We start from the raw sequence: 11,403 nt of genomic DNA, 5'->3' as shown, positions 1-11,403 counted from the left end.
TGTCAAGTATCAGGGGGTAGCCGTGTTAGTCTGTATCTACAAAAACAACAAAGAGTCTGGTGGCACCTTAAAGACTAACAGATTTATTTGGGCATAAGCTTTCGTGAGTAAAAACCTCACTTCTTCGGATCCGAAGAAGTGAGGTTTTTACTCACGAAAGCTTATGCCCAAATAAATCTGTTAGTCTTTAAGGTGCCACCAGACTCTTTGTTGTTTTTGTAGATACAGACTAACACGGCTACCCCCTGATACTTGACATTTGGGAATAGTGTTGACTCAGCAATGCATGCAGCCAAACTGGTGCTGACCCCTCAGGCTGGACAAAGGCAAACTATAGAGACAAGGTGGGCGAAGTAATATTTTTTATTGGACCAACTTTTGTTCTAGAACACTGGATTTATGGCTTGTTCCAGCCATCTGTAACCCACTGACCCCTCTTGTCCTATGACTGCGGAGGTGTTAACGGGCCACTCTACCCTGAATGGTCCCTTACAATATGTGCTAACTACTAACCCTAAACCATCTGTTCCGCCCTGCATTTTGCTGGGAGGCTGGGAATTCCTTTCCCAGACCTGACAAAGAGCTCTGTGGCTAGAAAGCTTGTGTCTCTCTCATCAGCTGAAGTTGGTCCAATAAAAGATCTTACCTCACCCACCTTGTCTCTGTAATATCCTGCCACCAACAGGGCTACAACTACACTGCATAAAGGCAAACAGTGTAAATTAATGACAGGTTTCAGAGTAGCAGCCCTGTTAGTCTGTATCCGCAAAAAGAACAGGAGTACTTGTGGCACCTTAGAGACTAACACATTTATTTGAGCATAAGCTTTCGTGGGCTACAGCCCACTTCATCGGATGCATGTAGTGGAAAATATAGTAGGAAGATATATATATACACAGAGAACATGAAACAATGGGTGTTACCATACACACTATATACCTACTGTATTTTCCACTACATGAATCCGATGAAGTGGGCTGTAGCCCACGAAAGCTTATGCACAGATAAATTTGTTAGTCCCTAAGGTGCCACAAGTACTCCTGTTCTTTTTGTGTTAATTAAGGAATCAGCACTGGTGCCACTACCTTGATTGCCGGGCACTAATGGCTGAGTTAGTGGACAAGACTTAGGCCTGGTCCCCACTAACCCCCCACTTCGGACTAAGGTATGCAAATTCAGCTACGTTAATAACGTAGCTGAATTCGAAGTAGCTTAGTCCGAACTTAACACGGGTCCAGACGTGGCAGGGAGGCTCCCCCGTCGATGCTGCGTACTCCTCTCGCCGAGCTGGAGTACCGGCGTCGACGGCGAGCACTTCCGGGATCGATTTATTGCGTCTAAACCAGACGCGATAAATCGATCCCAGAACATCGATTGCCTGCCGCCGGTAAGTGTAGACGTACCCTTAGAATCTAGTTAGCTCTTGCTTTGGCCGTGTGGGTTGATTCTCCAGTGCCTTGCACCCTGGTTGATGATTAATACTACTGAGTGGATGTGAAATGCTACCAGATTACAAAGGAACTTGATATAATTGTTTGTTCCGTGCACAATGGGTTTCTAGTCCATGATTGGGGCTCCCGGGAGCTGTGGGAATTAAATAATAATAATACATAAATAATAATAATAATAATACACACATCTTGCACAGGTGAAAATGATGACGTAAGGTGCAAGACCGTGGAGAATAAGGCGTGGTGTCTATTTCCCTATTCACTCACACTCCTATTTACTTCTAGGCCTCCTTTCAGAATACTTCATTACGAAGCAGCAGGAATTGACCCACAGGTAAAGCTGAACTTAGATTTTCCCTGTAAATCTGACTTTTTAAAACACTCCCCTCCACCCTCAGCTTTCTCAAAAATAAACTGAGCCCCCCCTCCCCTCCCCAAATTCCACCTGCCACATCTCCACACCCAGTGGGGGTTGGACTAGATGACCTCCCGAGGTCCCTTCCAACCCTGATATTCAATGATTCTATGATTCATCCCTGGGATGGGAATTTTTGGGAAGTTTGGTGAAATTCAGAGAGAGATTTGAAAGTTACGGTGTCTCAAAAGTGTCTCTGTCATTGGAAAATGCCCTAATTCTTTCTTTTGTGGGGTGGCGGGGGGCTCATCCTGTCTCTAGAAGGGTTTGGTGTCCAGCCTCCATGTTTGTTTTATTGGCTTTGCTGGGGGAGAGGTGCCTTTGAGTTGATTTTGGAGGAGGAGGGGGGAAGGAAGGGGGTATTGGGGGAATTCCCAAGTTATAAAGAGCTGGTTTGATGTGCACAGAGAGCACTATTTACAGTAGAAATAATGTAAACATTTATAATTTAAACTGACCTTCTGCTGACTCCAACCTTTGCTGCAGTTGCTGCTGGAGTGAGCCAGTGATGGGGGGCATGGAGAGGGGGAAGGTAAGCAGGGGCGGATCCATGGGGCAGGAGTCCAGAAGGAGGGCATGGAGGGAGTGGGAGGTGATTGGAAGGGCGGTGGACTGGGGGCGAGGGGCACATCGAGCATTAGCATGGAGTTGCGCTGTCTGATCTTGGATCTGCAGAAGGGGAATGTGGAGGGGGACCCAGGACCCTGGTGGGCCATGAAGGGCGATGCAGGAGACCCTGTGGGCATAGGGTTGCCAGGTGCCCAGTTTTCGACGGGAAAGTCCAGTTGAAAAGGGGACCTGAAAGTGTCCAGTCAGATGTACTGACCGGACCCCAAAAGCCCGGTTAGCTGGGTCACTAACCCACCCCAGCCCCTGCTCAGCCGGGGCTGCCTTCTCCCTGCAAGTTGGCTCCTTGTCAGACTGCAGCAGCTCCCGTCCCGGCCCCGGAGCAGAGGAGCCCAGTTGAGGGGGTGGGTGGGAGAGGGAGGTGGAGACGATCCAGGGAGCGAAGGGGATGTGGGGGGGTAAGGGGGGAGTGTTGGGGGCGGGGCCTTGGGGGAAGAGACTGAGCGGGGGTGGGGTCTCAGGGTCCAGTTACCAACAAACTGAAAGGGGGCAGGGTGTGTGAAATGTGGGAAAAGGAGAGTGGGCCTGGGGGACATGCAAGGGGATGAAGGGGCCTGGGGAGGCATAGAGAGCATGTGTGTGGGAGCGATGTGGGTGGGATCTAGCAGTTGGCTGGAGGAGGGATAGAGAGGAGGGAAGAATAATGGGGGAGATGGAGGGATTCTTGGAAGAAGGCCGAGGGCCTTAAGGAGATGCCAGCTACTGGGGAGCATGAGGAGAGGCAGAGAACGGGTGACAGGGAGATCTTGCCAAGCCACAGGCAGGCCTGGAAAGGCTGGTCATTGCTGAGGGTGCGTAGGGACCCAGGGTGGGGTGTGCAGGACCACAGTCGACGTGGCCAAGCAGTGCGTGAGACGATGGGACTGGACATAACAGGGAGAGAGGATGGGGTCTTGTAAACATCTTAAAAACTTCAAACACTTAAAATCTTCTAGGTATAAAACTTTAAGCATGTAATGTCTCCCCTGGGTGGCTCCCGTAGTGCCCCGGCTGGTGGAGCCCCTGATCTGTCACATGCTGCTTCCTCCACACCACGGAGAGAAGGACGCTGCTCTCTTTTCCCCATGACCAAACAATGATGCCGCCTTGCAAATGCTCTTCCTGATCAACAAGCCGTCCCTGATGCAGGGGAACAAACAAGACAGCAGAGCAAAGTCAATTCCAGTTACTTTACCAACAGGGCGGAGATCAGCAGAGCCTCTCAAATGAGAATGAAATTTCCTCTGCTCTGTCTAAGGGGTTTCCAGAGCCGCTGTCTCTGTACTTTATTAGGGCCTGATTCAGCTCATGGAGGCCAGTAGAAATCCTTCTGTTGATTGCAGGGGGTTTTGGGTCAGACTCTGTGTCCTTCATAGCTGCTTCTCTAGGCGCCACAGTGACAGAAATAATAATAAAGAATTTTACTAATTTGAAAAAAATGTTGGAACACGTTTAAAACTGCAGCCTGTGTTTTTCAGGCAGTATTAAAAACAGTGTCTGTTTTTAGGAGACAAGTTTAAGTAGTTGGTGGAGAGTGCATTCTTTTTTACTCCGGTGGGAATTCTGCGCCACTGCGCAATGCAGAATTTGCGCAGAAATTAATGTTGTGCATGCAGAATTTCCTTTACCCCCCATACGGAAATGGGCTGCAGAGCTGCTGACTGCCACTAGGAGCTGCTGGACCCAGCAGAGTCCCGCTTACAAATAGAAGACACTGCCGGGAAGAGAGGGAGGGAGCTGGAGGGTTCGCAGCAGCAGCAGTTCCCCGCAGGCCCTGAAGGAAGGAAGGGATGTGCAGGAAACTCCCTACAAGCCCGGGACTCAGCATCAGTCCGTTTCTCCCTCTGGATCCCTGGGCTCTGGGGAGGAGTGGGCAGAGAAACAGGAACGGGGTTGTCATAGGGCTTTTTTTAACTCTCTACTCCTGGGGGAATTTTTTTGTCTGTACTGTTACAGACATACTTGCTGACAGGTATTTTGAAATAAATTACCGAAATCATTGAAACTGGCATGATTATATAGTGTTATTTTGACAAATAAAATATGCAGAATTTTAAAATACTGTGCACAGAATTTTAAATTTTTTAGTGCAGAATTTCCCCAGGAGTACTTTTTACGCCCCTGGATGTTAAGCATCACTCAACAAGGAGCGGACAGACACAATGGCATGTGGTGATAGTGTTGCTTACTATTAATCTTGGCAGAATTAGATTTTTATCATTTTGATGGATAATATCAACATACTTTTAAGCATTGTTTTTCTCTTTGTATCCATTTACATTTTCACAGCTGTTTGAAATGCTGGGGAGGGGTCAGACAATTATTTAGACATCAAGATTCAAAGAGTTAAGGCTTTATAAACCATTGACATAAATTGTCAATATCACCTATCAAACTACACAAAGGAAATATCCTTCATTTAACAAATCATACCTGTTTTTACTGTTCATTTGCTCGTCTCTTTGTAACAAGCTAATTCGAAAGTCTAAATCACTGAACTTTGACTCTAAATTCTCAAACAGCATTTTCCTTATTTCTCCTGCCTGTACATTTAGATTATTATAGAAGGAAATATATTTTCATTGGTTAGTATGTATACAGTGCAATCAGTGTTTACTGATGTTTACCAATAAATATCTAATCCTTCCAAGCCTTCTTACTATAAAGTGGAATTTGTGTGTACTTGTATTTTAAAGTGTCCAGAGAGCAGGAAAGGCAGAGTACTTGAACACAGAGGGAGAACCTGAAGATTAGGTCTCTGTGTCTTTGCTAACTATCAGGGGATAGCCGCGTTAGTCTGTATCCACAAAAACTATGTCTATCCACAATTAACTATGTCTGCTGTTGGAGGGTGGCCGGATTTTGTGTTTGTTTTTGAGCACTCCTGCTATAACAGCCTCAGTTAGTTAGGGTTGCCAGCCTTCCAGATTGTTCTGGAGTCTCCAGGATTCAAAGATTAATCTTTAATTAAAGATTATGTCATGCGATGAAACCTCCAGGAATGCGTCCAGCCAAAATTGGCAACCCTAATAGCTGGGAGCACAAGATGTCACAATATGCAGTTTCATGGTCTGTCTTAAACAGGAGGTGTTGAGTAAAGAAATCATCTGCAGCTATAGTGCAAAACAAAGGGGCTTCTTAGCAGCTTGAATCCCAGCTTTGTCTCCCTTGTTTGCCAGGAACCACACCTTGTTTGGAACGCTATACAGCAAACAGTGACATCTAGTGGCTGAGTCATCTATTGCAAACCAGCATTACACAGAAGAATCAAATACAGGTGACATTTTCTAATCCTGCAATACTCTTGCAAAGGCACCTTGTTTATTTGTGTTGGTTCTGGATAGAAGAACAGCACTCGTTTGCTTTGGGAGGTTTGATGAACTGGATGCATGATTTTTGCTGTGTCAAGGTCACCCGAAGGTTACTTTACCAACAGGGCGGAGATCATCAGAGCCTCTCAAGGGGTCTGTGGAAGGCTCCCCAACAGAGCCAAGTTGCAGTGTTGCTAGTGTGTGGGGGTTGGGCAGCCCTGGAGAGAGCACCCATTGAGATTCAGGGGGCTCTGTGCCAGCTCCTCACCAGGCAGCGTGGCGGGGAGGAAGGGAGAGCCAACACAGATCCTGCTGCAGCTCTGGCCCCTGTGGCGGTCCAGGGATGGCAGTTGCACGCAGGGCTGCCCTACATCCTGCGCAAAAAAGTTGGAGGCTAGATCCAACTCCCAAAGTTTCATAGAGGTCCCCACTCCAGCTTTGCTGCAAGGAGAAGGGGGTGTGAATTTCACCTTCTGTGCATGGATGTGGGGGAAATGCAATAAACATCTCATGTGTCTGCTCTTTTCTTAACCCAATTTGTGCACAGTAAAAAGGCTTGGTTGGCCTTTGCGTTACCCTGATTTCACTCTAGTGGCACTGGCGTAAAACTGGAGCAAAGAAGTGGCTAAAAAGGCCTTTTGGGAAGCTCTTTGTTCATGCATGTCATGATCAGTAGAGTGTATGAAGCTACTTTGATCCTAATCAGTTACTTGAGGTGAGGGGGTGGGGAGAGTTGTGCATTGAAAGATCTGTGTGTAGGTGGGCACTGTTTTCATTTCTGGATACTTGACTTTCTCTAACCGTCTCAAAAAAACAAAACAAAACAAAAACAAACAAAAAAATCCCCAGCCCCAAACCACAGCCACAGAGGGTTGCAAATATAATTAATAAGAAACAGGAATGGCCTGCAATTGTAATCAACATTAGCTTTGCTGTAACTGAATTCATCTGCTATTTTTATAGTTAGATAAACTCGCATTTTAATCATTGGTGTTTATTGGCCTTGTCACATTTGTAAATTACAGTCACAGATCTGGAAATCTATGTAAACAGCAGACAATTTTTTTTTTTTCAGATGTGGCTTCTGCAGTGACTTTAACTGATGAAATCATGCTCCCCCAAATGAATGGATGGGTTTCTTGCTTCTCTTTCTTCCTGTTATGTACTTATTACATGGCTGCGGCAAGAAATGCAAATACACTGCTAGAGCTGAGCCCCCAGGAGTATTTCAGTAGCTTGCAGCCGGGAAGAGCATCCCTGGTTTATTTTAGTCGAGATGGTATGTATTTTAAATGTATGTGTTTTCATTATCCTGGCTTCGCAGGAGAAATAAGCAACTTGAGGGGAAAGTCTCACGTGCTTGTGAGAGCAAATAACATTGTAGCTGTGGAAAAGGCTCTTTGGTAATGGTGAAAATCAGATGGTCACAGTTCTTGGAAAACTTGAAACCCTAAATAGTTTAAAAGAACATCTCTTAGAGCAGGAATTTGCCAACTCCCCGGCATATTCCCGATGATCATAGAAATGTGAGGAGGCGAGCGCTTTCCTACTGTTGTTCCTGTTGGAGGCACCCATCCCGCAGGTTGAGCTGTGTCTTTGTCAGACCCCCGTTGCCTTCATCGGAGCTCTGTGTGCGCATAAGGAACTCCTTCTGTGGACTAGCTTGCCAAAAGGGGGTTGTATTTCTCTCCAAAAGTGCCTCCTTGGGGAAACAGAAAGTAACATTGCCCCTCTCTGTAAAATGGGAAACTGAGGCAAATAAGGCCAGCTTGTCATACCTGTGTCTGCGTTGACTAGTAGCCGTGCTGAAATCAGTGGGGAGACTTGTGGAGCAAGCTACTACTCAGTGCGAGTCAGGTCCGCTCCAGAGAGATTAGGTGACATTAGGTTTTGTTCTAGCTACTCTACCTGATACACAAGAGGACCAGAGATCTAGAGAAACCAGCTCTTATTGGTGTTTCAGTTTCTCCAGGTGTCCGTCTGTTTCTGGAACAGCTAGAGAACTCGGTCGGAGCTCTTCAGGATTATGGGATTTCAGTGGTGAAGGTAAATGAACATGTCATTTGTTTTCCTAGCTGAGAAATTGTAGACTCCTCAATAACGCGGCTGTTCTCTGGTGGGGCTGTAATTCTGATCACATGGGCACGCGGGACAGTTCTCCGTACAGGTGGTTATGTTGTCACTGTCTGCGGAACAGATGTATTCATGTGTTCACAGCAGTCACCTCTAAACTGCAGCACTAGCAATGCTAAGCAGCTAGTTGAGAAGGTGCTGTTGTCATCTGTCCGACCCTGCTCTCTGGGGGCTCTCTGCTCTCAGAGTTGGCTCTCTGCTGGCAAACCCCTGGCTTGCATGGAACTCCATTAAGCCCCGTTGGATTCTGTGTGAGTGCAGGGATTTCCCTGCATGGATCGTGGCCAGGGACTCCCATGATGCATCCCCTCCCATCTTTAGTAGGGGAGGTCATGGTGCATCATGGGCGATGTAGTCCGAGCCCTGCCTACAGAGGACAATGGGAGGCACTGTGGCAGCATTTCTAAATAGTAATATTTTCAATATTCAGATTTTGGCTGAAAAAAATCTACATTTATTGTGGGGGAAAAAAACACCATTTTGCAACCAACTGAACCTTTAATCCTTATCCTGAGGCAGGTTCAGTTTTCTAAAAGATGACCTTTTGGGTGAAATTTCACACGCTTGCTTTCAGTCCAAATATTTTGAGGAGAAGTGTAAAGAAATTTTCCTCAGCCTTTTCTGTTAAGTGTTATCCTACACAAATTAGCACATAGCTATCAAACATAGTTTGGGCTTACTATAGGAGTAACTGGGTGAAACTGAATGAAGGTAGCTAAATTATGTTTGTTTGAGAACCATGACTTGGAATTTCCTGACTTTTGTGCTTGTAAAATCTTAATCATAACACTGGATCCCATTCACAGTATCACTTCATTGCATTTTTGCCTATTACAATAGGTTTTAAAAAATTCTCTTTCATACAGTTGGACCATAAAATGCTTCCAACTTTATATATTTGTAGGTATCTGTCTGTGCGTCAAGATTTATAACGACTTGTTTTAAATACCCAGGTTAATTGTCTCAAAGAAGATGTATCAAGATATTGTGGGAAAGAAAATGCCTTAATGAAAGCATACCTATTCAGGTGAATGGAGTTTTATTGCATGCTAGTGACTAAATAAAATACTGTTTTTGAAAGGTTCTCTGTTGCAAGGTTTTAAGGAAACCACGTCAGCAAGCTGACATGTCCGGCACTGGAAGGCTGTAGCAACGAAGGAGACACTTTCCACCATGATCCTTTGAAACTAGTGGAAAGACCTCCATTTTAGATCAGGCCCATTAGTAGCAGACAAGCTGTCTGCCAGTCCTAGAAGCCTCTCAGATTATCCAGGAAGTACAGGGAGGAACCTTTAGCTTTCAATGATGAATCAGTATGGAAAATTCAATTTAAAATTGTGGCTTAGGTGAATAGCTGGAATGGATACCACAAGTCGCTCTTATAGAGTCCTAGAAATGTAGGGCTGGAAGGGACCTCAAGAGGTCACCTGGTCTACCCCCCTCCATCCCCATGCAGGTTTAGGTATCCCTAGATAGATCACTGCCCTGTAATAGTACTGGATGGGAATGGAAGGAATGGGTTAGACCTTACAAGAGGTGCCTGGGTGAATTTAGTCTGATTTTCTTGACTTTGTTAGAGATAAGTTGCTTGGTGTTATTCTGGAGGAAGCAAATATTTATACAAGGCAACTGCGGTCATTTTACACCAAGAACTGGCGTGTAAGTGAACACTTTTTTGTTTCTTTTTAACAAACCAGGAGTCTGAAGTTACAAGGAACAGAGACAAGAGTCTGCTAGACTGCAGGATTTCATTATGGGGAAAAAAACTGGACTGCATCTCCCATGGTTATATGACTGCATGCACCATGGTTATATGACTCCCTTGATGCACTGTAGAGGTTCAGCCAGAGGTCAGACCATGATGCATCATGGGAAATGTAGTTCAGCCGGGGAGCCTGGCCCATGGAGGAGAATGGGGGCCGAGGCACCCAAATTACAACTCCCACGAGGCACTGCATGGCTCAGGAGCTATTGACCTGATCAAAAATGAAATATTTCATTTAGATTTTCCTGGTGAAAAACTGAAAATATTTGTCAAAAATATTTTGTGAAAATTGGATTTTCAGTTGAAAAACACTGATGAAAAATTCCCAGTCAGCTCTACCTTATGTGGCCCAGCCACCACTAGAGGGAGACAGAGCACCACTCAGTAAGCATGGGTTACATTTGCTCACCACTGATCGGTCTCCCTACCTGACAAAGGATCTGATCCAAAGTGCACTGAAGTTAATGCAAAGTGGGCTAATACAGGATTCATTGTGGATCTCTTGCAGGCTTGTTAGATTGAAGACACCACCAAAAGCACCTAAGTGAGTTAGGTGCCCAACTCCCATAGACGTTCATATCCCTTGCACAAACGCTTTCCTTTTAACTGACCTGTCCCATTTAAGAGGAGTCTCTTGTCTCCTCTCAGATGAGCATTTTGGGCGATGTCTGTCTAAAAGATAAATGCACTAGTTCAACCAAAGGCACTGAGCTCAGTGCAGGAATTCTACGGCCTGTTATGCTGGAGGTCAGACGGCATAATCAGAATGATCCCGTCTGGGCTTAGAATCTGCAAAAAGAATCAGGAACTAGGAAGTACAGCTACATGGATAAATAACCTCTATGTTGATTTATGACTTGGTTGGTTGTTCTCTTTCCTAGAGGTAACGTATTGCTCAGAGAATTCCCCACAGATGCCCTGTTCGACGTGAATGCCATTGTAGCCAATACCCTGTTGTAAGTAGAGCGAACATTCATCTGTGTGAAATCATTTGCTTTGTTTTTTCGCTTGTTGCCTGACGCTTTGCATAAACATGAACTCGGTACATCCTGGGGGACTATTTCGGGGCAAATCGGAGCAGTTGCATCTGCTGCTTCATGAGGCAGGTAGCCAGAGGTGCACCTGCTCTGCTCTGTGCCTGCAGTTGTGGGTGAAAATTTTCTGGTTGCTTTTGAAGAATGCTGTAAATGAGATTTTTATGTCTTCTCAGCGCCCTTCTCTTTAACGAAGTTAAATATATTACAACACTGGTGGAGCTTCAGAATCTAGAGAATTCTCTGAAGGGAAGATCAAATGTCGTCTTTGCCTATGTGCCAGCGATTGGAACGCCAGGTACTAAAATCAACCTTCCATCTTAATATCCTTTCAGGAGCTTTTTTTGTTTTTTTGATAAGATAGTGCAGAACTGAGTTTCTGACCCAGATCTCCAAACATCTTTATTTCTGTTTAAAAGAAAGATGCATTTCACCATGCAGAGTATACTGAAATGCGTGCCAATTAGTCAGGCATATATGTTTTTTTTGACGCCGATTCCGAAAATCTGGGCCATAATATTTAGCGTGGGTGAGGGAGTGGGCTAAGAATGTATTAACTGGAACCCTTTTTTTTTTTTAGAGCACAGAGCAGTAATGGAAGCTGCTTTTGTATATGGTACTGCCCACCAGTTTGTTTTAACCACAGAAGCGGCGCTGGCGAAGGACATTGGGTGGGTATAACGGTCGG

At 45.4% G+C, this 11,403-nt stretch overlaps 1 protein-coding gene across 1 annotated transcript in view; it reads left to right on the top strand.

Moving 5' to 3' along the window:
- The window catches only part of TXNDC16 (thioredoxin domain containing 16), a 78,716-nt gene that overhangs the window by 12,891 nt on the left and 54,422 nt on the right, over window positions 1–11,403 (top strand). Inside the window, exons 3-9 of the mRNA XM_034767592.1 lie at window positions 5,652–5,749; window positions 6,859–7,062; window positions 7,747–7,829; window positions 8,870–8,943; window positions 10,563–10,637; window positions 10,892–11,013; window positions 11,296–11,386. Coding sequence (XP_034623483.1) covers window positions 6,894–7,062; window positions 7,747–7,829; window positions 8,870–8,943; window positions 10,563–10,637; window positions 10,892–11,013; window positions 11,296–11,386 — 614 coding nt within the window. The 5' untranslated portion in view covers window positions 5,652–5,749; window positions 6,859–6,893. The remainder of the gene's footprint in view (window positions 1–5,651; window positions 5,750–6,858; window positions 7,063–7,746; window positions 7,830–8,869; window positions 8,944–10,562; window positions 10,638–10,891; window positions 11,014–11,295; window positions 11,387–11,403) is intronic.

This window comes from Trachemys scripta, chromosome 4, assembly GCF_013100865.1.
Source record: "Trachemys scripta elegans isolate TJP31775 chromosome 4, CAS_Tse_1.0, whole genome shotgun sequence".
In the NCBI taxonomy this organism is placed as follows: Eukaryota; Metazoa; Chordata; order Testudines; family Emydidae; genus Trachemys; species Trachemys scripta.
Note: the sequence above shows the minus strand (reverse complement) of the source record. Positions and strands in the feature narration are given on the sequence as shown.